General features: G+C 53.1%; 1 protein-coding gene across 3 annotated transcripts in view; it reads left to right on the forward strand.

Annotated features, from left to right (window-relative positions):
- The window catches only part of RAP1GAP2 (RAP1 GTPase activating protein 2), a 210,876-nt gene that overhangs the window by 106,241 nt on the left and 80,326 nt on the right, over nucleotides 1-24,309 (forward strand). For all 3 annotated transcript variants that reach the window (XM_036341089.1, XM_036341088.1, XM_036341090.1), the window contains one exon: nucleotides 9,970-10,054. In XM_036341089.1, the coding sequence (XP_036196982.1) occupies nucleotides 9,970-10,054 (85 nt within the window). The remainder of the gene's footprint in view (nucleotides 1-9,969; nucleotides 10,055-24,309) is intronic.

Below are 24,309 nucleotides of genomic sequence, written 5' to 3' on the forward strand. Positions count from 1 at the left end.
ATGCTGCTATGCTGTGCTTTTTGACTCCATGGTTTTGCGAGTTTGATTCTGAAGCTGTCTGAGGGCGTGACCTTGTGAGCTGGCTGCCTTTGCTCTGACCATGATGTAGCTCCCTCAACTGAGGCCAGGCAGTGCCAAGCAGAACCGCTGACCCCGTATCGGAAGCTGCTCACGCGGCAGTTTCCAAGGGATGCGGTGCGTCAGGGGCTGGATGAGACGTGCACGTTGTTAGTGATTCCTCAGTGCCGGGGAAATGGAGCCTCTTGTACAGTGGGGCGACTCGCCTGCCACCACTCCTAGGCACTCGCCCTTCCCTCAGCTTCCCCACTCCACTCCATCCGGGCAGGGTCCTCCCTCTCTCACTTCTCCTTTCTAGTCCCCACTGAGCACTTCTGTTCCTTTCGGCCTTTTCAGCCCTACCTGCCTCCCCCCCTCCCCCCAGCCTCTCCTCCTATGGCCTCAGCCTCCACCTTTGTTCTCCTATGGCCTCAGCCTCCACCTTTGTTCTCCTCACACCTGTCTCTCTGTTTAGGCTTCAGTTCTTCTCGGATCTCACCTGGGTGTCCTAGAGGCCATGCAGTGTGACCAGAATGCATGAGTTATCAGCTGCCTCTTGCAAACCCAATTCTCCTTCGTCCGTGTCATGGTTGAAGCATTGATCATTCAGTTTTCAGAAGTCTTTTCACGTGTTTAGTGCTCTCTTCCTCCTTCACCCTCAGTCACCAAGTGCTCTTCATTTTGTCTCTGAGATGCCTTATGGATCTGACCCTCTTGTTTCATTTCCATGGCCATAAGCACAGGGGAGCCCCTCCCATTCATTCCTCCCTCCACCTCCTCCCCTTCCTGTCCCTCTGTCTTCTCTGCTGCCATGGAGCCCTCCAGCAAAGCCCTGCAGGTCAGCCAGGCCCTGCCTCCGGAACCTGCTGCTCCCCTTTGCCCACAGATACAGTCAGATTGCTTAGTGCCTGGTTCCCAAATTTCAGCCGTCAGCAAACCACCCTCCTTGTTTCCATCATGTCTGTGTGCCACCTGTGCTAGCTAGTTACTCGTTTCCTTTAACTGGCTCAGTGTAAAACCATGAATAAACTAGGTTTCGAAGGCAGTGTCACTACCATAAAAGGAAAATCAGAGTGGCCTTGTCACAAATGGAAGGTCACTGTAGAAGATCAATAAATAACTATGTCAATCAAGACCATCCCAGATCATCTTGGCTGCCAGTGGGGCAGCATGCGCCCCACTCTGGGCAGGTGTGGTGGGGCGCCCTCTCAGTGGGCTCCTGCTCTCCCCCACCGCAGTGGGCACAGAGGTTTACACTGGGGACTGTGGGCCAGACTGCCTGGTCCAAGCTTTGCTCTGCTACTCTCCAGCGGTGGGAACTTGGGCGAGTAACTTCACTCTCGGAGTCTCAGTTTCCCCATCTGTAAAGTGGGATTAATGATACTCGCTGCAAAGGTTGTCGTGAGTATTAAATGAGATAGGATATGGGGATCACGTCAGACGGTACCTAGGACATGTTAAGCCTTCAGGACTATGTGCTAGCTTTCACTTCTTCCTGAGGGTCTACTAAGTGCCAGGGATGTGTTTCCTCTGCATCAGGGACATCAGCCAGCCTCCCCATAGGGCTCTTTGCCTCCCTTCCCCACCTGCTCCCCATGCCTGTGCTGCTGTGCTATCCCTTGCCCCTTCCTTTCTTCTTTCCTCCCTCCCTCCTTTCCTCCTTTCCTTCCTTCCTTCCTTCCTTCCTTCCTTCCTTCCTTCCTTCCTTCCTTCCTTCCTTCCTTCCTTCCTTCGACACATCGATTGGTTGCCTCCCACCTGTGACCAGGGCTGGGGGTGAACCTGCAACCCAGGTATGTGCCCTTGACCACAATCCAACCTGGGACCCATCAATGCATGGGCTGACACTGTAACCATTGAACAACACTGTCCAGGGCTCTCCCTTTCCTTTCTCTCTCGCAGGCAGCTGCTGGCCTTTCCCTCTAGGTCTAGCTCAACTGTCCACTCCTCTGTATACCTTAGCTGATCCCCAAAGAGACCTGGCCCTCCCTTCCCCATGTGCTCATGCACTTTCCTCTGGACCCATCCTAACCCATGACCCACAGATAATGTTTGGGAAATGGGCTTTTCACATGGGCGTGCTGTGCCTTCAGGATTTTTTCATTTTCACTTTTTCTGCCTTGATTGTCTTCTCAGATGCTTGCACGTGATACAGGGGCCATCGCCCACGCCAGGGCACACAGCCCACCTTGGTCTCCGGGAACTAAAGCTTAAAGGACACGAGAAGGTGCTGCTCTGTGTCCTCTCTTTACCTCCTGCCATGGCACTGGGGCCGGGCGGAGCTGGCTTTGTCGTTGTGTCGGGAAGAGCCATGGATTGGAGTCGAGGATCTCAGGGGTTGAGAGCCAGCTCTGGAGTTTTTTTGACTTTGTGACCCTCAGGCCCACACTGAACCCCTCGGCGTCTCCACGTACTCGAGTGTGAACAGCATCAGTCAGTTCTAACAGCTGTCTATTCAGGAAAGGCTTGTTTTCTTGGCAGTGTGGAGATTGGCCTGTGTGTGTGTGTGTGTGTGTGTGTGTGTGTGTGTGTGTAGGGTGGTCCATCAGCTCTGAGACCTGATGCAGGAGGAGGCTTACTCGTGCCACCCACGGGTCAGGGCTGGGTCACCCTGCTGTGTCCTCTCTCCCCTTGGCGCCTGCCCTTTCTCCTACCCTTGGTCCAGTTCAGGGACTCAGGGTTTTCCAGGGAAGGGCAATGTCGTCCTCACCCGTCACACCCAGAGAGAAGCCAGCATGTCCTTTGGAGCTGCTGGAACGGATGTCCAGGCCTCCCTTGCTCCCTCATGCAGCCACAGCTTGATGCCCAGACCATGGCCTTGGTGGTCAGTCACACCTGGCACACCTCCTTTGCAGCCCTGGCCTCTGCCGTCAGTCCACTCCTTACTGGGCACCTAGAGCCCTTGGGCCCCTGCCCCTTCCCTCCCCTCACACTGGCGCGCAGGCTTCATGTAGAAACCAGCGGGCTTTCTGGTATGTGACTACTCTCTTCCCGCACATCCTGCTGAGGGCCAGGGATCTGTGCAGCCTGTCCGCCTCTCCAGCCTCGGTGTTCTTGTCTTTGTGACTGGGCTGTTGATGGTTTATAGTGTTTGTCCCCGGGCTGCTGGTCTCTGTGTCCATGAGCTCTGGGGTTGGGTGTGCACGGTGGTGGGGAAAGGTTGCCGTTTTGCATCCCCTGGGGAGTTGTGAATTATCAGAGGTCTAGGTGGTGCTCCGAATCTCCAGGATCCACTTTGAATATGCATGGGGGTAGGATGTGACTCCAAAGTCCATGGTGCCAGGTGCCGACAGGTGAGCAACACCTGCTCCTTCCCACGGGGGTCTCCTAGGGGCATCGGAGGCCCTCCCTCCACCTGCTGGAGCCTCATTCCCGAATCCCGTTACCCCTCTCCTCCCTCCACCCCTCTGCCAGCTCTGCTGGGCTCGCGTTCCTCTCCCCTTCCACATGGGCCCCCACACGGGGTGGACACTCACGTCTTCACCTCTGGGTCTCCGTTGGGGTTTGTGTATGTGCAGGACCTGGTGGCCCCCACACAATGGCTGTGCTCCCCTGTCCCTGCCTCCCAGGCTGTGTCCAAAGTATGTGGGCATCTGTGTTCCCCAGATTAGAAGCCGTCCCTGCCTCCCGTCCACCCTCTGGCTGGCATTGTGCCTTGGCCCCTCCGTCATGCTCACTTGACAGCAGCCTTGGCAGCAGTAACAGTGGCGACCAGGCCTGCGTTTTTGCTGAGGACCAGGCCCTGTGCTGAGCGGGTTACTGGTCAGGTGCTGGCATTGTACAGATGAGGAGGCTGAGGTGCAGAGAGGTGACGTGCTGATCAGGGTCACAGGGGTGGCCCTGGAATTCTAACCCAAGCCTGTTGGACCGTAAAGCCAGTGCTTTTGATCCATTGCACGTACTGCCCACCAGCCTCCCTCGAGGTCTGAGCCTGGCCCTCTGCTCCAGCCTGCTGCCAGGGTGTCCTGCACACATGGATGGAACTTCTGGAATGTTTCCCACTCGTGGGGATGCCGCAGCACTGCTGGCTGGTAGAATGAGGGCTACGTGATTGTGCCACTGGGCCCTGGGTCTCTATAGGCAGCAAGGTGGATTCCTCTGGGCATGGGCCCTCAGCCCCCACCTAGCCCCGTCCACTCAGCCATCCCCCTGGCCCAGCTCGCCCAGTGAGCACAGAGTTCTCAATCATCACGAAAACTGTCTAAGACTTATCACATGGAGGAGCTGAGCACACTTTTCTGAGTCTTGTGCAGGAAAGTTGGAAGTTCATAGGAGTTGTGAGTTAGTGTGCCCATTCTGCAGAGGGGAAAGCTGAGGTTTTTACTAAGACTCTGAGAGTCCAGCTTGTCATCATCCTGGCCTCTGATTTCCTTTCTCTACCAATTGTGTCCGTTTCATATGATGATTTCTCTTGAAGCTCTTTATTTTTTTATATTATGTTAATGCTATTTTATTTCTTTTAAAAATTTTATTTATTGATGTTTAGACACACAGACACACACACAGACATCAATTTGCTGTTGCACTTATTTCTGCATTCATTGATTCATTGGTTGATTTTTGTATGCGCCCTGACTGGGGATTGCACCCACAACCTTAGTGTATCAGGATGACGCTCTAACCAACTGGGCTACTTGGTCAGGGCAATGTTATTTCATCTCTTATTGTTTATGGTCTAGTTGGTTATATAGGGTGTAGAAACGTGCAGTTAGAACTCTAACAGTCTCTCCCAGGGGATGACGCTGCTGGGAGCACTCTTTTCCCTCTTTTCATTCTTTCCATCCTTCCTTCCTTCATTTTTATTGAGCTGCAGTTCACTTATAAGATGTTGCTTTCAACAGGGAGAGTAGTAAGGAAGCGCTGCTCAGCATCTCAGGCGTCGCCGTGAAGCAAGAACCTGCACACAGCCTGGCCCCGTGGGCACCACAGGCAGCCGGAGCAGAAGTTAAACAGCAGGATGACAGCAGTGGAGCTCAGTCAGCCCCTCTGTCTCCTTCCTTTAAAAACTGGATATACAGCCCTAACTGGTTTGGCTCAGTGGATAGAGCGTCGGCCTGCGGACTCAAGGGTCCCAGGTTCGATTCCGGTCAAGGGCATGTACCTTGGTTGCAGGCACATCCCCAGTAGGGGGTGTGCAGGAGGCGGCTGATCGATGTTTCTCTCTCATCGATGTTTCTAACTCTCTATTCCTCTCTGTAAAAAATCAATAAAATATATTTAAAAAAATTGATATACAACTTATATGTAATAAAATTTACCCTTTTAAGGTGGATAATTCAGCGGTTTTCAGTATATTCACAACATTGCACAGCCATCACCACTGTGTAGTTCCAGGACATTTTATCACCTCACGCTATACCCCCAGGCCCATGAGCGGTCACTGCCTATTCCCTCCTCCCACAGCTCTGCAGCCACTGACTACCTTCTGTCTCCGGGTTTGCCTGTTCCGGGCATTTCATGTAAATGGAATCGCAATACGTGGCCCCTTGTGTCTGGCTTCTCTCACGTAAGCCTTCCGTGTTCGAGGTTCGTCCGCGTTGTGGCATGTCTCACTGCTTCTCTCCTTTTCATGGCTGAGTAATAGTCCCTCATGGGAAAGACCACACTTCGTTTACCCACCCGTTGGCTAATGGGCACTGGGGTTATTCTGCCTTTGGGCTGTTGTGAGTGATGTTTTCCATTCCTCTGGTTTGGTTTTCCCCGGAGCTCTTTGCAGTGGCCAGCTGTCTCCATGTCTCTAGCCTGGCTGTTTGGAAAGTGAGAGGACGCAGAGCCCAGCGTGGTGGCTGGCGGGAGGCAGTCGTGGGGGGAGACGCAGATGCCGACAAGGGGAGGGCGGGCTTAAACCTGGCCCACAGCGTCCGGTGGTAGGTGGGTATTTTCCCTGTTAGTTATTAACTGACGGTTATGATCCTGAGAGTAGATCCCCGGGGCTAGAATTGGTGCTTAGTTGAGATGCCAGAAATGTTTTCAAAGACATTTAAACAGTCCTGGACCCTTGATTCTCTCTCTCTACAAGGAGACCGGATCACCATTTTATGAGTCATGATAACAATAAAGATGATGATTATAATAATGGTCTACATTTATATAGGACTTTATTTTTTCATTTCATAGCCATCACTTTTAATTCCTTAGACCATTGTCACCCCATCTGCAGATGAAGGAACAGGGACCCAGAAAGGTGAGGTAACCAAGGTCACACAGTGGGGTAGCAAGAAGAGCCGGACTTGAACCCAGGAATCTCTTGATTCATAGTGGAGGGCATTTTCATAGAAATGTGTGAGGGATGATGGCCGCAAGGATCTCAAATGGTCGGAGTTCGAGCCAACGGAGGCTGGAGGTGAGGACCCTGGATGCCTGGGTGCTGAAAGTGGGGTCCTCCCCCTGCCCCTCGGGGCCTGTCCAGTTCCCTACAAACAGCCCCATTTGGATGAATTGTCCTTTGGTTTTTCAGCTTCCCCTCCAGGCTCTTTGATCATTTCCTCCTGAGATTTGCATTTGGCCAAAGGTGGCTAGAACCTCATTTGCCTAAAGCCAGTGAGCACCTCTCCTGGCCTCCCTGAGCCCTCCCAGGACCGCCCAGGCTCTGGGGAAGGAACCCTGAGTACAGGAGCTCAGTGCCATGTGGCTCCAGGAGGGAGGCATGCTGAGTGGGCAGTGCCCTAGACCCCCTTAGGTGGGAGGAGGGCTCCTGTTCTGTCCATTCACGCCTGCTCTTACCACCCTGCTCTTAGCTGAGTGAATGCTCTTCCTCTCCTCCTCGGCCTTCTCTCTGCCCTCCTCCCCCCTCCTCCACTCCCATCAGAAGCCCCTCCTCCTGTGCGTCCCTGTGGGGGTCCTGGACCCCGAGTCCTTAGAGCTGCGGGAGGGCATTTGGCTATCTTGGTTGAAGGGGCAGTTTCCAATCTCACTGCTGTGATACATGTCAAGATCACTGTGGGCTACTAGAAAGATATTACAGAGAATAGTGAGGGTCCCACCTCTGCTAATAATTTACTCTTCACTTATAAAAATTAGATCAGATTCAAGGTCACCCCTTGATAGACCCGTGTCACTCTCACCTACTCATGTGTGACGTTTGCCTGAGAAAGGGCTGGAACTGCATCGAGCACTGTAGTTCTTATTGCAGTGCCAGCCGGTAGCCGGGCGGGCTGGCTGTCCTTGGGAGGGTGGCTGGCACTCGAATGTCATTGGTTGTGAAGGCTGGGGCAGAACAAGGTGGGGCCCAGCTGACCACAGCAGGGGTGCGAGGCTGAAGCAGGGATTTCATCCTCCTTGTTTTGGGTCTTCTAGTTACAAAGCCAAGGCTAGAGCCGGGGACTTGGGCAGTGTTTTGTTTCCTAGGGCTGCCGTAACCAAGTAGCACAAATGGGGGGGGGGGACCTTGAAATAACAGACATTTATTGCCTTCGTTCTGGAGGCTAGAAGTCCAAAGTCAAGTGTCAGCAGGGCCAGGCTCCAAGCGACGCTTGCTCGAAATCCTTCTGGTGGGAGACACCCTGAGCTCCCACTTGAGAGTCCTTACCGCTCCCTGGAGGTTATTCCAGCATCCGGGGCAAACAGGCTGGCGCAGGGGAGAGGGGCTCAGTCCAGGGAGCATCTGCTCTGGCCTCATGGGAGTGGACATCTTGTGCCTTATGGAGGGAACCATGTACACTAGCATCCCTTGGCCACCGGTGTAAAAACCTGCCGGTATTGCCCTCCCCTAAAGTGTGTGTTTTTGGGGAGCCGGGGCAGCTATTGGTCAGGTTGGCCCACAACTCATCTCCAGCGGAGCAGGCCAGAGGTCCTCAGCTATCCCCCAGCTGTCCTATAGTCTCTGGGGGGAGGGGGGCTTGCCTCCCCTCCCCTCCCTGCATGCTTTTCCCTACCAGGCTCCCAGCCCCCAAGGGGAGCTGCCTTCCTCTGTCCTCACCTCAGGGGACCTGAGGGTGGTGCTCCTTATCCTTGATCATTTTTCCTCCCTTCCCTTTCCCCACCATGGCTCTCAGGGGGGCAGCCCATAGAGGAGGGACCGTGGCTGCTTGGGAGAGGGCAGCGTGGCAGGAGGGATGGGCCTGGGTGGACCACAGGCAAGTGAGGGCCGGAGCAGCCAGGCTGGATCCCATGGTGGAAGGGAAGGTTGGGGGTTCTGGCTGAGAGCTAGAAGAAGCTGCGTTCATTCGTGTGTGTTTGTGTGTGTGCATGCGTGTGTGTGTGTGTGTGTGTGTGTGTGTGTACGTGTGCTGCGTGTTGGCCCTGCTGGTTCTTGAGCTAGCTATAGTTTGGATCAGGAGGGAGGAGACCCCCTCTCCAGCCATCAGAGTGAGGCCAACGTCCAAGAAGAAAGGAGGAGGAAAGCCCGGCCTCGTTGTTCAGTGGTTGAGCGTTGACCTATGAACCAGGAGGTCATGGTTCGATTCCCGGTCAGGGCATATGCCCGGGTTGTGGGCTCCATCCCCAGAAGGGTGCATGCAGGAGGCAGCCGCTCAATGATTCTCTGTCATTGATGTTTCGATCTCTCTCTCCCCCTCCCTTCCTCTCTGAAATCAATAAAAAATATATTTTAAAAAAACCAAAGAAAGGGGGAGGAAGGCAGATGGAGGAGCAGAGGGCGAGTTGGCAGGTTGAGGTTAAGGGGTCACAGGGAGCCTCTCCCAGCCAGATGTGCACGCAGCCTCCTTATCGCGCTTCCTGGAGGACAGGCTGCGGGGCAGGCAGGCGTTGTGTCAGGGTGGACAGGGCCCGGGGCACCTGGCCTGGCTTCTCTAAGTCTGGGCCTGTCTGGCTGAGAGGAGCCGGGACAGGGTGGTGGCTGGGCCCAGGACAAGGGTGTGCTCTGGGCAAAGGGCTGGGCTCTGCAGAGGTGGGCTGCTCTCATGAAGCAGGTTGGGGTTGGAGCTGTGACCCCACCTTTGGCAGTACGTGGGCTGGAAAGAAGTGCAGAAACATTCTCTCGAGTTGGCAGGGGGTGTTCCTTGGTCGTTTAAGGGGGACCAGGTGTTGGACTGACTCAGCAGCTTCAGGCTGGGGCTCTGGAGAAGGAAACAGTTGCAAAGTCGGGGCTTGGATGGTTCATCCTGATCTTTTTAGGCTCCTTGTACTGTTATCCTTGCTCTCCCTCCCGTCCCAGGACATAACTAGGGCACGTCCAGGACGCCAGAGTCCCTCGTCCGGGGCCTCCCCCGGGCTCTGCCCAGCTGGCTGTTGCGTAACCACTGTCCCGAGGCCTTATCCTACTGCAAACATTCTGCCTGGTGATCAGACTGTGCACTCGCACTCCCTGGTCACTGGAAGGGCCAGATGGAAAGTGGGGGGTGTGCGAGAGCCGGGAACCTGTCGCAATCATGTTGTCATGGCGACACAACTCTGTTTCGCCGTCTCCCCATGGTCCTAGCCCACAGGGACTAAAATAAGTTTCACCTGCAGCTCACACAGCAGGCAGCCCCTTCCTCCCAAGGTCAGCTGTCTGGCTGGGGTGTGTGTGTGTGTGTGTGTGTGTGTGTGTGTGGTGTGGTGAGGGACAGAGGGGCCACAGAGAGGACGAATAGAAAATGTTCACCCCTCTCCCCTTCTTCTCCCATCCAGCCACAGTCCTGTGCCTCTTTAGCCCCATGGTTCTCAGCCTTCAGCGTGCGTCAGAACCACCTTGAGAGATGGTTAAAATGCACATTCCTGGGCCCCGTCACCCGAGAGCCTGGGGTGCACCTGAGAATTTGCATTTCTCACAAGTTCCTGCTGCTGGAGCAGGGACCACACGTGGAGCAGCCCTGCTCTGGGTTTTACTCCATCCCAGCCGGGAAATGCACCCACTCTGGTTTGCTCAGTGTGTGTCGGACTGTGCCCCCAAGCCCAGCGCTTTGGAGGAGAGAATGGATGGTGCGGGCAGGCCCTCACTCACCTCTTCTGTGTTCTGTGGCCTCCTCACAGGAAGCAGGAGCTGGCCAACAGCTCGGATGTGCCTCTGCCCGACCGGTCGCTGTCCCCTCCTCTCACGGCACCTCCCACCATGAAGGTAAGAGGCTTAGAGCTGGTAAGTGGGGAGGGGTGGGGAAGGGGTGCAGCTCAAGGCTCTGCTTTGTTTCGGCACCGGCCCAGCTGCGCCTGCCCAGTGAGGGCACGGGGTGCCCAGCCTCCTCTGGAAGCAGCGTTCACCTGAGCTCAGCAGCACGGGAGGGAAGTGTGACTGAGACTCAGGGGTGTTAGGGTGAGGAAATAGACTGGGCTGATGGGGTTGGCAGGATGCTTGGTAATTAGTGAGAGGCCTTGTGGAGCTGTGGGGTTCCGGAACAAGGGCTCCAGGCAAGAGGAAGCGGGAACGGTTTAGCAGGTAGCTGCAGGCTAGTGCCTTAAGGGGCCACTGCCCAGAAGGGCTGCCAGGGCCTGGGGATGGGCAAGGAGGGTCCCATGGGCTGGGACCCTCCTGGTTCTTTTAAAGACGTTTTTAGATATGGTTTTTTAATTGATTTCAGAGAGGAAGGGAGACGACGAGAGAGATAGAAACATCAATGATGAGAATCATTGATCGGCTGCCTCCTGCCCGCAACCTGTGACCTGTTGGTTCATGGGTCAATGCTCAACCATTGAGCCACACACTGGTTGGGCATCTCCTGGTTCTTGAATGGAACTTGCACGCAGGTCTACCTGCCTCCGACTGGCCTTCTGAGGCTGGCCCTGTCACCCAGTGCCTGCAGGAGAGTTGCCTTAGAGCAGGGGTCCTCAAACTTTTTAAACAGGGGGCCAGTTCACTGTCCCTCAGACCATTGGAGGGCCGGACTATAGTTTAAAAAAAAAGCTATGAACAAATTCCTATGCACACTGCACATATCTTATTTTGAAGTAAATAAACAAAATGGGAACAAATACAATATTTGTATTTGCATGTGGCCCACGGGCCGTAGTTTGAGGACCCCTGCCTTAGAGGTTCTGGGTAATTCTTTTCCTGTTACCATTTTATTCAGAAGTCTCTCTCCTGGGAAACCACATCCCAGGTCCCCATGCCCAGGCCCATCTCATTCCTGGAAAGGAGCTGAGGGGGCAGCACCCTCCCCCCACTATGCCCCTCCCCCTTTACGTTAGTCCCCCTTGGTGACATGGCCACACACACCTGATGTGGCCTTCAGGGAGGACTTTGGCTCAGGCAGTATCCCTGCCCAGGCAGCAATGCACCTCCCTCCCTTTTCTTCTCCCTCCCTTGCATTTTGCCAGGTGAGGGCTAGCTTTGAAGAAGTCACCCGCCGCCTGAATCAGCTGAGGGGACATGTAGGCCAGCCTTCGTCTCTGTCCTGGAGCTCTGCTGTGAGGTGACTCACAGGGAAACAGTTAGGGCCCTTCTCTTCCCTGTTCTGGAACTTGTAGTCTAGCTAGGGAGACAAGAGTTGGAAAAATAATTTTAAGAATGAGGGATGGACAGTTCGGTAATTATGATAATTAGGGCTGCTCTCTGTTGCACCCCCTCTTCCCTGAACTAATCTGTTGCAAAGTGATACCCCCAAAGAAAGCAGATAAAAAAAACCCACCTTTCCATTATCATCTCATATTGAATGCTCACCGTGCACAGAGCTGTGTGGTATGCACTGAGGGGCAATATCACTGGATGGCAGCCAGCGCCTGCCCTGGTGGGACTAGGACAGTGGTCGGCAAACCGCAGCTTGCGAACCACATGCGGCTCTTTGGTCCCTTAAGTGTGGCTCTTCCACAAAATACCACGTGCAGGTGTGCACGTACAATGTGAAGTTGACCTAAAACTTTAAGTAAAGTTTATTAAGTTAATTTTAGGGAACGTTGTGGTGTGAAAGAAGATGTAGTGTCGAGGATTGAGAAAGGTATGTTGAGATGGTTTGGACATACAGAGAGGATGAATGAAAGGAGATAGATGAAACAAGTATACAAGACGAGTGTGGATGGGAGAGTTGGAAGGGGTCGACCTCAGCGAACGTACCTCAATCAGATTGAGGACGTTTTTAGCAAAGGCCAGCTTAGGAGTACCCTAATTAAGTGAATAACAATGTACCTACCTATATAGTTTAAGTTTAAAAAATTTGGCTCTCAAAAGAAATTTCAATCGTTGTACTGTTGATATTTGGCTCTGTTGACTAATGAGTTTGCCGACCACTGGACTAGGATTCAGGAGTGGGTGGGGTACAGGGCTGACTGAGGACCGCCCTGCTCTCCTCCTTGTGGGGTACCCTGGGAGCACTGACAGCCAGACCACCTTCAGTCAATGCTGTATCTGAGCCAGGGGCTGGGTGGCTTGTTTGCACGGCAGATTGCTGAGAAGCCTATGGCCATTGTGAGGTTCAGCACGTTGGTCTGCAAGATGGGGTGTGGGGTGCTTGTCTCTGCTCATGGATGGCGGGAGAGTGCAGGGAGAATTCTGAAAGTTTCCTAGGAGGAGTCACTGAGTCCTCTTGGCAGTCTTCAATTGCTCCCATACTCATGTAATTCATTCAACACCCAACATTTATTTGAATGTCGTATTAGTCAGGACTCTTGGTTTCAAGTGACAGAAACATAACTCACTTTGGCTTAAGAATAAATGGGAATTTATTGCCTTCGTAATGGCAAGTATAGACTCCAGGCACGGCTGCATCCATGACATCTGTCGCTTTTTACCTCTTTCCTGTATTGGTTTCATTTTTTGTTCAACTCTGTCTCTGTGATGACAGGAATGTGACAGCTGCTCCTACTTGCTAAGCGAAGAGTCTCTTTTCCCCAGTAGTTCTAACAAAAGGCTCAGGGAGGAAGCTCATTGGCCTGGCTTAGGTCACATGTCTATCTCTGAACCAATCATTGCAACCAGAGAGATGGAAGGCTCTGACTGACTAGACTTGGTCTCATCTCCACCACCTAAACCCTAAGAACCAAGAGTGGGAGAGGGGTGGCTCCTCAAAGGAAAATTTAGGTGTTACTCTGAGAAGAATGCTGACCACGTGACATTGTGGTCCCTGTTCTGGAACTTGTAGTCTAGCTAGGGAGACAAGAGTTGAAAAAATAATTTTAAGAATGAGGGATGGACAGTTAGATGTGAATATTCCAAAGGAGAAGTACAGCATAACGGGGGGACAATATAAAGTCTGTGGAGGGGGAATCTAACTAATCTCGGAGAGTGTCAAGGAGGGCTTCTTTGAGGAAATGATGTTTAAGCTGAACCCTGAGAGTTGAGTAGGAGTCAACTGAGGGTGGAGGAGAGTGTTCTAGACACTTACTACTCGAAGTGAGGCCAGGAGGCCACACACACCTGCATTATTTGGGAGCTCCGTAGAAGTGCAGGATCTCAGGCCTCCCTCCAGACCACTGAATCAGAATCTGCATTTTAGCACCATCCCCATTCACATGTACTTTCCACTCAAGAAGCACTGCTGTGGCCTCTGAAATGCTCTGGGGCAGAAGAGCCATGGCTTCTCCAACCAGGAGACCAGCATGGCCAGAGCATCCACCCTTAGGGACGGAGAGTCAGACCCTTGGAAGTTCTGCTGAAGATATTGGGCTTCATCCTGCCGACGGGCAATGAAATCACTGAAGGTTTTAGTCAGAGGCGTAGATGATGGGACAAATCACTGTGGTTGTTGTGTGGATAGTGGGTGGGAAGGAGCAGAGTGGAAAGTGGGAGATGAGTCGGGAGGCTTCTGCAGGAGTCCAGTGAGGAGAGGATGGTGGCCTGACTCTGAAGGCCCTGTGAGGTTATTTGGAAGCAGTCAGGTCTCAGATTTCCTACGAGGTAGACTGATGAGATCGGAGGATCTGGGAGAGGTAGGATCAACTGGATAAATGGTTACAGCCCTTCTCTGAGATGGCGTGACCCGGAAGGGAGGGCGAGGGCTTGACTTCTAAGTGCTGAGTCGGACATGCTTGAGACACGAATGGGGATGCCAGTGAGCAGCTGGGTATTTGGGGGCCAGGTTTAGAAGGAGGGTCTGGACTGGAGGTAAAAATCTGGTCATTTTCATAGAGATGGGATTGAAGCTTGGGGTGTAGGGATGGAGAGACGGTGAACTCTCCAGGGAGAGGATGGAGTAAGAAGATTCCTGGGATAGCACCTGGAGGGACTCAGGGCTGGTGTGGAGGAGGCTGGACACATGGTGGGAGGAGCATTCACAAAGGAGGGGCGGGAGGCGGCTGTGTCAGCTGCTCGGAGAGGCCAAGTACAATGCGCAGTGCACAGTGGCCTTTGGGCTTAGTGCCCAGGTTGCTGCTGCTGATGTAACTGAGAACAGTTGTGGGGAGGCAGGAGGGGTGGACACCAGACTGGGTGTGTGAGGAGCGAGAAGAGATGGTGCGGGACTCAGAGGGTGCAGACAACGCTTGTGAGATGGGAGACTTGAGTGTGTGGAAATGCTGAAGGGGGAGCAGGGTGTACGGAGATACAGGAGAGAGGGGCACTGATGGAGAACTTGGAGCACAGGGAAGAAATTATTAACATTGATTCATTAAAAAAATTATTAATGAACATCCGCTGGGTGCTGGACCCTACTTTGCTCTGGCCAGCACAGGGTCTGGCCAGCTGTCAGGGGGTGAGGCTGGCCTGTGTGAGATCCCAGGCAGCCTCAGAACAGAGCAGCCACCTGCAGGGAAATCTTAGTGACCCACTGTCAGAAGGCAGCCCTAACCCCGGGCGCTCTGTCCTTCTCTTTCAACTCAGCTCAGGAATTTCCCAGCCTGTGACTTGACTGTCCAAAGCCCCAACACCAAGGTCAAGGCTGGGAACGCAGAAAGATTCGATAGGCTGCCCTGGGGACTCACACTTGGTTAGGACTCTTCTGTGGTTGGCATTGGGAGGTCACTGTGTGGTATACCTGGACTTAGGGGTCTCTCTGTGATTGTCATTTGGGCTTATTCTGTATCTAAGCTGTAATTAGATGTCTGTCCAATATGTTTTTATTGATTTTAGAGAGAAAGAAAGGGAGAGCAAGAGAGAGTGAGAGCATGAGATAGATAATAGATAGACAGAGAAACATTGATGTGTGAGAGAAGCATTGATTAGTTGCCTCCAACGCTTGCCCCGACCAGGGATCGAACCTGCAACCTAGGTATGTGCTCTGACCGGGAATTAAGCCCAAAACCTTTTGGTGTACAGGATGACACGCCAGCTGAGCCACACTGGCCAGGACAGGACATTTTTCTCTTTGTGCAAAGCTAACTGATCCACGTGGGACTTAAAACCACCACCCTCATTTACCTCACGAGCCTGCTCACCAGCGAGGGAGTGTCCTTGGTGTGACTGCACTTGTCTGTTGCTGGTCGTGCGAAGCTTCTCTCCATTGAGTTCCTTGAGGCACCAACTGTCCTGCTCTGCGGGCCCCCAGTCCTGGCCGGGAGGCTGGATGGCGGCTGTTTGTGATGTATTGACCGTAGGGATGCCCAGGTCAGAGGAGCCTCCACTTGATCTTCGATTTCTCTGGTTTTGCTTGAATCTTATATCCCAGCTGAGCCTCTGTGTCCAAGTGACACTTCTCTAAGTTAAGCTCATAGACATGGGTTCTTCAGGATGGGCCAGGAGCCCCACCCTTCCCCATCAGTCTCACGTGGCATCACATGAGCAGACCCGGGTTCCCACCAGCCATGAGGGCAGATCAGGCCTCCGAACTCCTGGTTGTTATTTACGATGGAGTCTGAGACACCCGAGGTGGAGGCTGGACCCTCTCCAGGTCTCCGGCCCTGGGGGTCTGGGCCGTGGGGGAAGGTCTCACCTGGTTTCCTTGACAGTGCAGGTGGGGCAGGGGTGGCAGGCATACCCCTTTGGTATTGATTAGCTTGGGAGCCGCAGAGTGTCAGGGATGGACAGTCCATTTCTTTTATAGATAAACTGGATAGAAAATGACTCACCTCAGGTCCCCCTGAGGATACTTGTGTTTCTACAGTAGCCAGCAGCTTTAGTTAAACTCAAAGCCCCAAACTATCTTTGGTAAAGTGCTCTTTTCATCCCACCCCCACATGCAGGGACAGCCCTTCTTGTAGCTGCTTCTTTGGTTGGGGAGGGGCTGCTGGAGGAGCAGCCGGCCTCCCGCCTGAGAAGGCCCTCCCTCCCCCAGGCCACTGCCCCCCACTGCCATGCCTGCTGCAACTGGTCCCACTCCTCCTGCCCCACCTCTTCGCTGTTTGTGTTTTTCAAGGGGATTTTTTTCTCCTCATGTGAAACTGAGAAAAAGCCACCAAAGAGATGCCGAGCAGATGGGCTGAATGAGAGCCCAGTTCCCAGCCAGAACTCACACTGTGGCTGGCGGAGGGTGGGCTGGGAGAGGGGTTGGGGCTGTCTCCTTGGGGATACTGTGGATCGTTTCCAGGCCCACACTTTTAATGATCTGGTTTTCATGCAAAAAATACCAGATCAACAGGCATTTAGGGAGGTCTGGCTTTGTGTGCCCAGCATTGCGCTGGGTCCCAGGGGGTCACCCCGAGGCCGCAGTCCTCACCCCTCAAAGAACCTGCTGTCTACCGGGGCCCTTAACTGAGCAGAAGAAACCATATGGCTCAGCATGTGACAAGCTCAAGTGTGTCATGCGGCTTCTCAGTGGGGTGGAGAGGAGCGAGGACAGCTTCATGGGGAGGCCGTGGGGGAGCGGGAAGGGGCCCTGACGGCAAGCACAGGGGGTTGGGCTAACCCCCCTGGGACTGACCTCACACAGCAACCGTCCGGGGTTCATGAAGTGAAGGGGATGGGGCTCACCCTCCAGGTCATCATCCAGCTCACAGTGCAGTGCATTTTGTTGAGGGTGACAATGCTGGGACTTGATGTGACCTCTATCTGAACCATCACACTGGCCTCTGGAGCCCCACGCGGCCCGGGCTGGCCAGGTCAGGTGGGAGGTGACCCTTGCTCAGTCTTCTCCATATCCCTTTGTGCAAGTTTGAGGGCAGCCCTGCTCAGACCTCCTCCATCTCTCTCTGTGCAAGTCTGAGGGCGGCCCTGCTCAGACCTCCTCCATCTCTCTCTGTGCAAGTCCGAGGGCGGCCCCCACTCCGACCTCCTCCTTCCCAGCAGCAGAGAAGGAGGCCTGGTGTTCCTTCCGTGGGGATGAGCAGAAAGTCATGTTCCTGCTTTGCTTCCTTGGTACTTTGCTCTTCACTCACAAATGCCTCCGACACCCTCAGAGGTGGGTCAGGCAGGTGGGTAAGTCTCCAGGTGCTAGGGAAGACTGTGGATATCAGAGGAACCTCTTGTCATTCCCAGCTGTCTGGTCTCCTCCTGCCACCCTTCCAGGCTCACCAGTGCCCACCAGCCAGTCTCTCTCCCTGGGCCTGGCCCAGGCTTGTAGCTCAACCTCAGGCCCCTGGTGTTCCCCTCCTCTCTGGGAAGAGTTGAGTGAGGGTTGTCAGCCCCTTTCAGATCTACCAAGTCTGTATGACAGGAGGAGGCATTTGTGGGAAGGATGTTGGGAGCCTCTTGGGTGGGGGCAGGAAAGGCTCGAGGACACCAGCAGGGAGGTTTGGTTTTTCCTTTCCTGGAGAAAGCCCTGGAAGGGGACAGGAGAGGGCAAATATTTGTTCCCCTCATCACCACCGCTGTGGGAGGGTTAGCTGGCTCTCTTGTTGATGCTCTGCGGGCCCTGGGAGAGCTGTCTCCGGTCTCCACACAGACCCATGTCTGTCGCCCGTCCAGAGGCCATTTCAGGAGCCACTTCTAGGAGTGTTTTGATTTCATAGAGGCCGGAGGACAGGGGAGCCCAAGGGCAGTGCAGATGTGAGGAAGGGCTCACCTGGCCTGTACCTGCGGGGCTGCCCCTTGGCAGCATCAAGACCCTGGAGATGCCTGTGTGTGCACCATCTGCATGGCTCCACCCCTCATGTGTGCACAGCTGCACATGTGTATATTGTCCCTGATTTTGTTTGTGTGTTAAGGTCAACTAGCTTACACTTCTTGAAAACCTGGCTACACTTTAGCTGTAGCCAGATTTAAAAAAGTTGACATACATTGAAATGCATAAATCTTAACTGTATACTTTTATTTTAATTAAAAAATTTTTTTTTTAAATTCTCACTTGAGGATATTTTTTTCATTGATTTTTAGAGAGAGTGGGTGGGGAAGAGACACACACAGAAAAACATCGATGTGAGAGAGACACATTGGTTGCCTCCTGCATGGGCCCCGACCAGGGCCCGGGCCAGGGAGGAGCCTGTAACCAAGGTATGTGCCCTTGACCAGAATTGAATTTGGGACCCTTCAGTCCACAGGCCGATGCACTGCGCCAAATCGGCTAGGGCTGTATGCTTTTATTAAAGGGTACACCCATTCTACTCACACTCTGATTTAACTCAGATAGGACGTATCTGCCACCCCACCAAGTTCCTCATGTCCCTTCACAGTCAGTCCCTCCCACCTACTACCTCCCAAGCAACTAGTGTTCTGGTTTTTTCCCCTGTGAATTGGTTTTGCCTGTTCTGGAACTCAATGTAAAAGGAACCATGTAGCGTGTACTCCTTGTGTTCAGCTCAGCACCATTTCTGTGAGATTCGCCCATGCTGCTGAGCATGTCAGCAGTGTGTTCCTTTGTCTAAACACACCACAGGTGGCTTGTTCTCCTATTGAGGGACACTCGGGTTGTTTTGGCTATACTGCATAGCCAAAGACTGTGAACATTCTGGTATAGGTTTTATTGTTTTGTTTTGGACATGTGTTTTCATTTCTCTTAGGTAAGTACCGAAAGTGAAATGGCTGGGTCAAACGCTGGGCAAATGTTTAACTATATGAAACCAAACGTTATGCCAGATGGTGGTACTATTTTACATTCCTACTGCTCCACATCCTCGCCAACATTTGCCATTGTCAAGTTATTTATTTTTAGCCACTGGAGTGGGTGTGTAGGAGTATTTCACTGCAGTTTTAATTTGCATTTTGCTAATATTGTCAAACACTTCTTCGTATGCTTGTTGACCATTCTTAGAGTTCCTTTTGCCCCTCATCTTCCTTGGAAATTGGGTGTTTGTCTTCTTGTAGGCATTCTTTACCTATTCTGGACACAAGTTCGTTTCTATTTTTAACAGTGTCTTTGGTGAGCAGAAGTTTTAATTTTGATGATGTCTAACTCATGAATTTTTAAAAATTTCATGTGTATAGCTTTCTGTTTCCTAAGAAATCTTTGCTTAGTCCATATCACAAATATTATCATGTTTTCTTCTAGAATCCTTATAAGTTTAGCTGTAGGTCTAAGATCCATGTCAATTTAATTTAATTGTATACAGCCCAGTGTAGGGGTCTAGGTCTATTTAGTCCCAGGTGGACACCCAGTTGTCGAAAAGACGTTTGGTATCTTAGTCAAAAACCCATTGGCCGTATGTATCCAAATGCACCCATGCATCTGTGTAGCTGTCTCTATAAGCCGTGGTGTTTCTCCAGATCAGGGATGGCAAATAGGTGACACTTGTGCTGTCACTCCTCCCTTCTGCCCCTGGTGTTAGTAACTGATCACGGCACTCTTTCCCCTGAGCGTAGACGTGGGTCAGAAGCCCCTCCCACAGAGCACTGCAGGCAGCGTGGCCAGCCCCGCGGCGCTGACATTTGAGATGAATTACTTCTGGCATCTCTGATTGAAATTGTCAGAGGAGGGTAAGTGATTTGCTCAGGATTCCAGAGCTGGTGATGCAGAGCCAGGATCAGGAGTCAGGTCTCTCTGTGTGGCTCCGAAGCCTGTGCTGTCCTATTCGCCACTCCAGACCACTCTGCACGGGTCACCTGAGCATGTTACTTACCCCCCCCCCCACCTCCACGTTCTTCACCTGTGGAATGGGGACAGTGGTCACCCGGAGGAGTAGGTGTGAGGAGGAGTGAGGGATCCAGGAAGCAGCTAGGGCAGTGACTGCATGTAGTAGGTGCCCAATAAGTCATTATGATCATTATGGTCATTATGATAGGTATCATGGTGGTGATGTGATGTGGTTCTTGCCCCCGAGAAACAGTTAGGGCTTCTCTCTAGGGAACTGGGAGCCACCAGCACATGAGAGTCCCTTGACTGCTTCCATGTAGCCTTGGGCCCCTGGCCTTTGGAGCTGGAGGCCCCACAGGGGACCTAGAAATTGCTAGTGAAGCTCAAGCCCAGGCCTAGGCATCTGGCCATCAGGTCCTTATTCCTTCTCTCCTTTGCGTCGGGGAACAGGCCAGCTGGGCTTCCAGAATGCTCTCTCTGGGAACCCTCTTCCCCTCTCCTTTATCCTCCAGCCTGTCACCCTTTCCTTCTGACAGGCCACATGGAGGCCAGTCCAGTCTCTTTGACCCGGATCTGATCCCTTCCAGGTTCTTCTCAACGTCGAGTAGTTAAGAACACAGCTTCTGGAGCCAGTCTGCCTGGGCAGAAGGCTTTGTCACTTTCTGGCTGCGTATGTGCTCTCTGCCTCATCTTCCTCGTTTGTAGAATAGGAATGTAAGAGAACCTGCCTCCCCTGGTTGCAATGGGGACTAATTGAAATGATGCAAGTTTATCACTTCGAACAGAGGCAGGTAGCAGGTGCAGCAGAAACGTTAGTCATCGCTCCCCCAGAGAACAGCAGTGCTTACAGGGAAAGTCTGGAAGGAAGTACACCGGTTTTTCCGCTGTGAAGGTAGTTTCTCCCCAGGACTCCTTGATTTCCTGTCCGGCTGGGGTCCTCGCGGCTGAAGAGTCTCTCCATGTCCAATAAACAGACATTGAAATTGCGTTTGTGTGAGTGGCTGCGCCTGAGCCCTGTGTGTTAGACCCCAAACTCTGCCTGAGTTTGGGAGAAACTGGGATGATAGTGGGGGCTGGGGGAGGTCCTGGACCGCAAACTCGGACAGATCCGGGGAGGGCTCCTCAAGCGGGAGCATCCATCCCGTATCATGTTCTGGGTTCCCGCGGTGAGGCTGCCCTGAGCCAATCAGGGCTCACAGTGCAGGCGGTCCCCAGGGGGACAGAAACACCCTGCAAGGCCTGGACAGTTCAAGGGTATGGAGAGTCCCAAGGTTGGCCTTAGACTGTGTTTCATTTTTTAAAAAATTTCTTATTTTTTAAAAAATATATTTTTGTTGATTTCAGAGAGGAAGGAAGAGGGAGAGAAAGATAGAAACATCAATGATGAGAGAGAATCATCGATAGGTTGCCTCCTGCTCCCCCGTCGCCCCCCACTGGGGATCGAGCCTGCAAACCCGGCATGTCCCCTGACCTGGAAGTGAACCTCCTGGGCTAGACTGTGTTTTATGAACTGTTTGTCCCCATCACAAGTTTCCTTCCTCATTCCTTGGCCTGCGGCTACTGTTGAAACAAGTCTGTATTTCTAGACAGACACTGACCTTGTGCCCTGATAGAGCACTTGGAGTTCAGGCTGTCTCCTTGGGGCTGCTCCCCACGCTTCTCTGGCCCTAGTTATGCCCCCTGCCTTTGAAGGCCTGACAGCTGTCCTCCCCTCACTCAGCCCCTGGCTCTATGCTTCCTGCTTGCTTTTCCTGATGGATTGTGGTGGGTCTGGGGCACAGGGGCCTGGCCCTGGCCCTGGGATTTAGTAACCAACTATGAGACATTGTGCAGTTCATTCATCTCAGTTTCTTCATTTGTAGAACTGAGCCCACCCTATGAGGTGGCTTTGAGGATGACAGGAGGAAGCAGGTGGGCAAGGGCTTCGGAAAGCACCGGGCACGTACAGGTATGATGTATTGGTGGGTGAGGGATGCTAGTGGTTGTTCGCATGGCCTCTGGGCTCGTGGCATTGTTTCATTGGTTATCCCACTCTCCCGTTCCAGCTGCTGTCGCCTCTGCACTGGAACCCACTCAGGGGGGTGTTCTGCCAGACATCCCTCCTGACACTCCAGCGCAGTGTGTCTGGTGCCTTGGGGGACAGTAGGTGGGGGTCCTGTGTTTGCTCCTGAAGGGATACTGAGCCCCAGTACGTACCTCCTGTTGTCCTTTTCCCCTCAGACCCCTGGCAGACTCCCTGCTCGGTGTGGAGATGGAGTTTCAGGCCTTGGGTGTGCATTTATTTCCTGGGGCTGCTGTAACAACTTAACACAAACTCGGTGGCCTAAGACAACAGACATTTATTCTCTCACAGTTCTGGAGGCCAGAAGTCCAAAATCAGGGTGTTGGCAGGGCCATGCTCCCTCCAAAGGCTCCAGAGGAGGGGGGTCCTTGCTTGCTTTGTCCAGCTTTTGGTGGCTCCAGGCATCCCTTTAGCCTGGGGACGCCCCTCTCTCCTCCGTCCTCACACGGCCTCCTCTTCTCCCTGCTGGGTGGTCTCTTACAAGGATTTAGGGCCCATCTGGATCCACCTGGGTCTCATCTCAAGATCCTTAACTTAATTATATCTGCAAAGACCCTTTTTCCAAATCAGGTCACACCCGAAGGTTCCTGGGCAGGGACATACTTTTTTTTGGGGGGGGGGGGGGGGGGGGGGGGAAGGGGGGTTACCATTTAACCCACTGTAGGTCTGGGCTGTCCCCTTCAGGAGCTCCTGGGGAGCTTGGTGAGGCCCAGAAGCCTTGCCAGCACCCCCTGACCCTTGTGTGGTGGGGTGTCATGCAAGTGAGACCGCAGGGGTGTTGGATGGGGCAGGGCGCTGCAGGGGCAGGGCTGGGACGATCTGGCCCAGGGCAGTTCTGGCTCACATCCCAACAGGACACGGCGTTTTCTTCCCATCCTTGCTGCCACAGGGCCTGGTGCAGAAGGGCCCACAGTTGGTGCGTCCTAAACACGTAGTGGTCGGTGCTTAGTAAATGCTCATAGTAGGTGAGTTATGAATTCTCACTGATGGCTTCGACCGTGAGAATGTGGCATCGAACAAAAAGCCCAGTATTTTCTTAGAGAATGTTTATAAGACTTTTTTTAAAAAAAATAAAATGGTATATTGCTTATTATAAAAAATTCAAGCAATTGCAAAGCACAGAGAAAGTAAAAAAACACACACACCCTAATAATAATTCTACCACCCAGACATATTCATCCTTACCATTTGCTAAGCGTCCAGACATCTTGGCATCTTACACAGATACAGACATAAATAAATGGGATCGCACTGCTTGTGTTCCTTTGTAATAAAAATAGTTAAATTCAATTTTACTTGCATTTAACCAGGAAAGAAAAAAAACCTGGCAGCTCAGAAGGAATTGCTGAAGTTCAGCTAAATGTTTCCTCTCTGTAAGAGATATTAATTCCTATAAGAGTCGCTGAAGATGAGCTGAAAGATTAAAAAGAATACTGTTGAGGGTGGAAATTTTGTTTTGTTTTTACTAAATTGTTTCAACCTTATACGTAGTGGGCGGCTCCCTGATTTGAAATTTGAGGCCCAGTGGCTTTGGAGGGGCCCTGGTGCAGTCTGCTCGGCCCCTCCGAGGCCATGACTGCCGCTACTGAGACGCACTGCTCTGCCCTCACCAGGAGGCTGGGCTGATGGGCTCCGCACCTCCAGCCCCATGAACAGAACGTTCCAGAGCCCCGGCTCAATTAACGGGAGATGAGGCTGAGTGCTGCTGGGGGAGCTGGGGTGTGAATAGGTCTGTTAGCAAACGACAGGGGCCGAGCTGCTTTGCTTTGGCAGGAGGACCGAGAGTGTGTGAAATGTCAGATGTGAACGTGATGGTTGCTTGGCTCTAAGTGGGAAGCCAGAAGTGAGGGTGGTGGCGGCAAGGAGAGGGAAGAAGGGACAGAATAGAAGCAGGGAGGGGAAGAGGGAAGGAAGGGTTGCGAGGTGAGGTGGAGGAGCTGGGTGTGCCTCATCGAGGATCACTAGCTGGTGGGCCCTCTTTGTCCCCAGATGAGCTTGTTTGGCCAACAGTTCATTTCCATACTCTGGGGAAGTGCGAGTTCTCTCCAGCTCCTATGGTGCCTTCTACCCTTCCCGAGTCCTACGGGTGTCTGGGTTTAGGACCTTGGCCAGATGCCCTGCTGCTGTTTCTAGAGCTCTCCCTTCCCAGGGGCTGGTGGCAGTGGTGGTGGCCGAGCTCAGAGGAGACCAGATTGTGTCTCACCCCAGAGACGGGTTGGGGGTCGGGATGACTGAGACCCCGGCTGGGTTCCCTCCCGGCTCCTTGGCCTCACCCTCCCGTGGATGCATAGATGGGGCCCAAGACAACATCTGAGTGCCCCTTTGGGGTGGTTATTCCGTGGTTGGGAGGGCTGGGCTGTGGGAGGCAGGAGGCAGGGTCTGGGGGTTATTTCTCTTCATCTCCTCCCGCTGGTGACCCTTTATTGAACCGGGAAGGTATGATCTCTACTCTTGGAGGGTCTGATGGCTACGAGGAGGCAGAGCCCCAGAAATCACACTGTGAGAGTGACCCAAGGTGGGACATGACCTCCCTGAGTGCTCCCGGGGTCTCTGCTGGGGTGTGGAGGC

This window comes from Myotis myotis, unplaced genomic scaffold (assembly GCF_014108235.1).
Source record: "Myotis myotis isolate mMyoMyo1 unplaced genomic scaffold, mMyoMyo1.p scaffold_m19_p_17, whole genome shotgun sequence".
NCBI lineage: Eukaryota > Metazoa > Chordata > Mammalia > Chiroptera > Vespertilionidae > Myotis > Myotis myotis.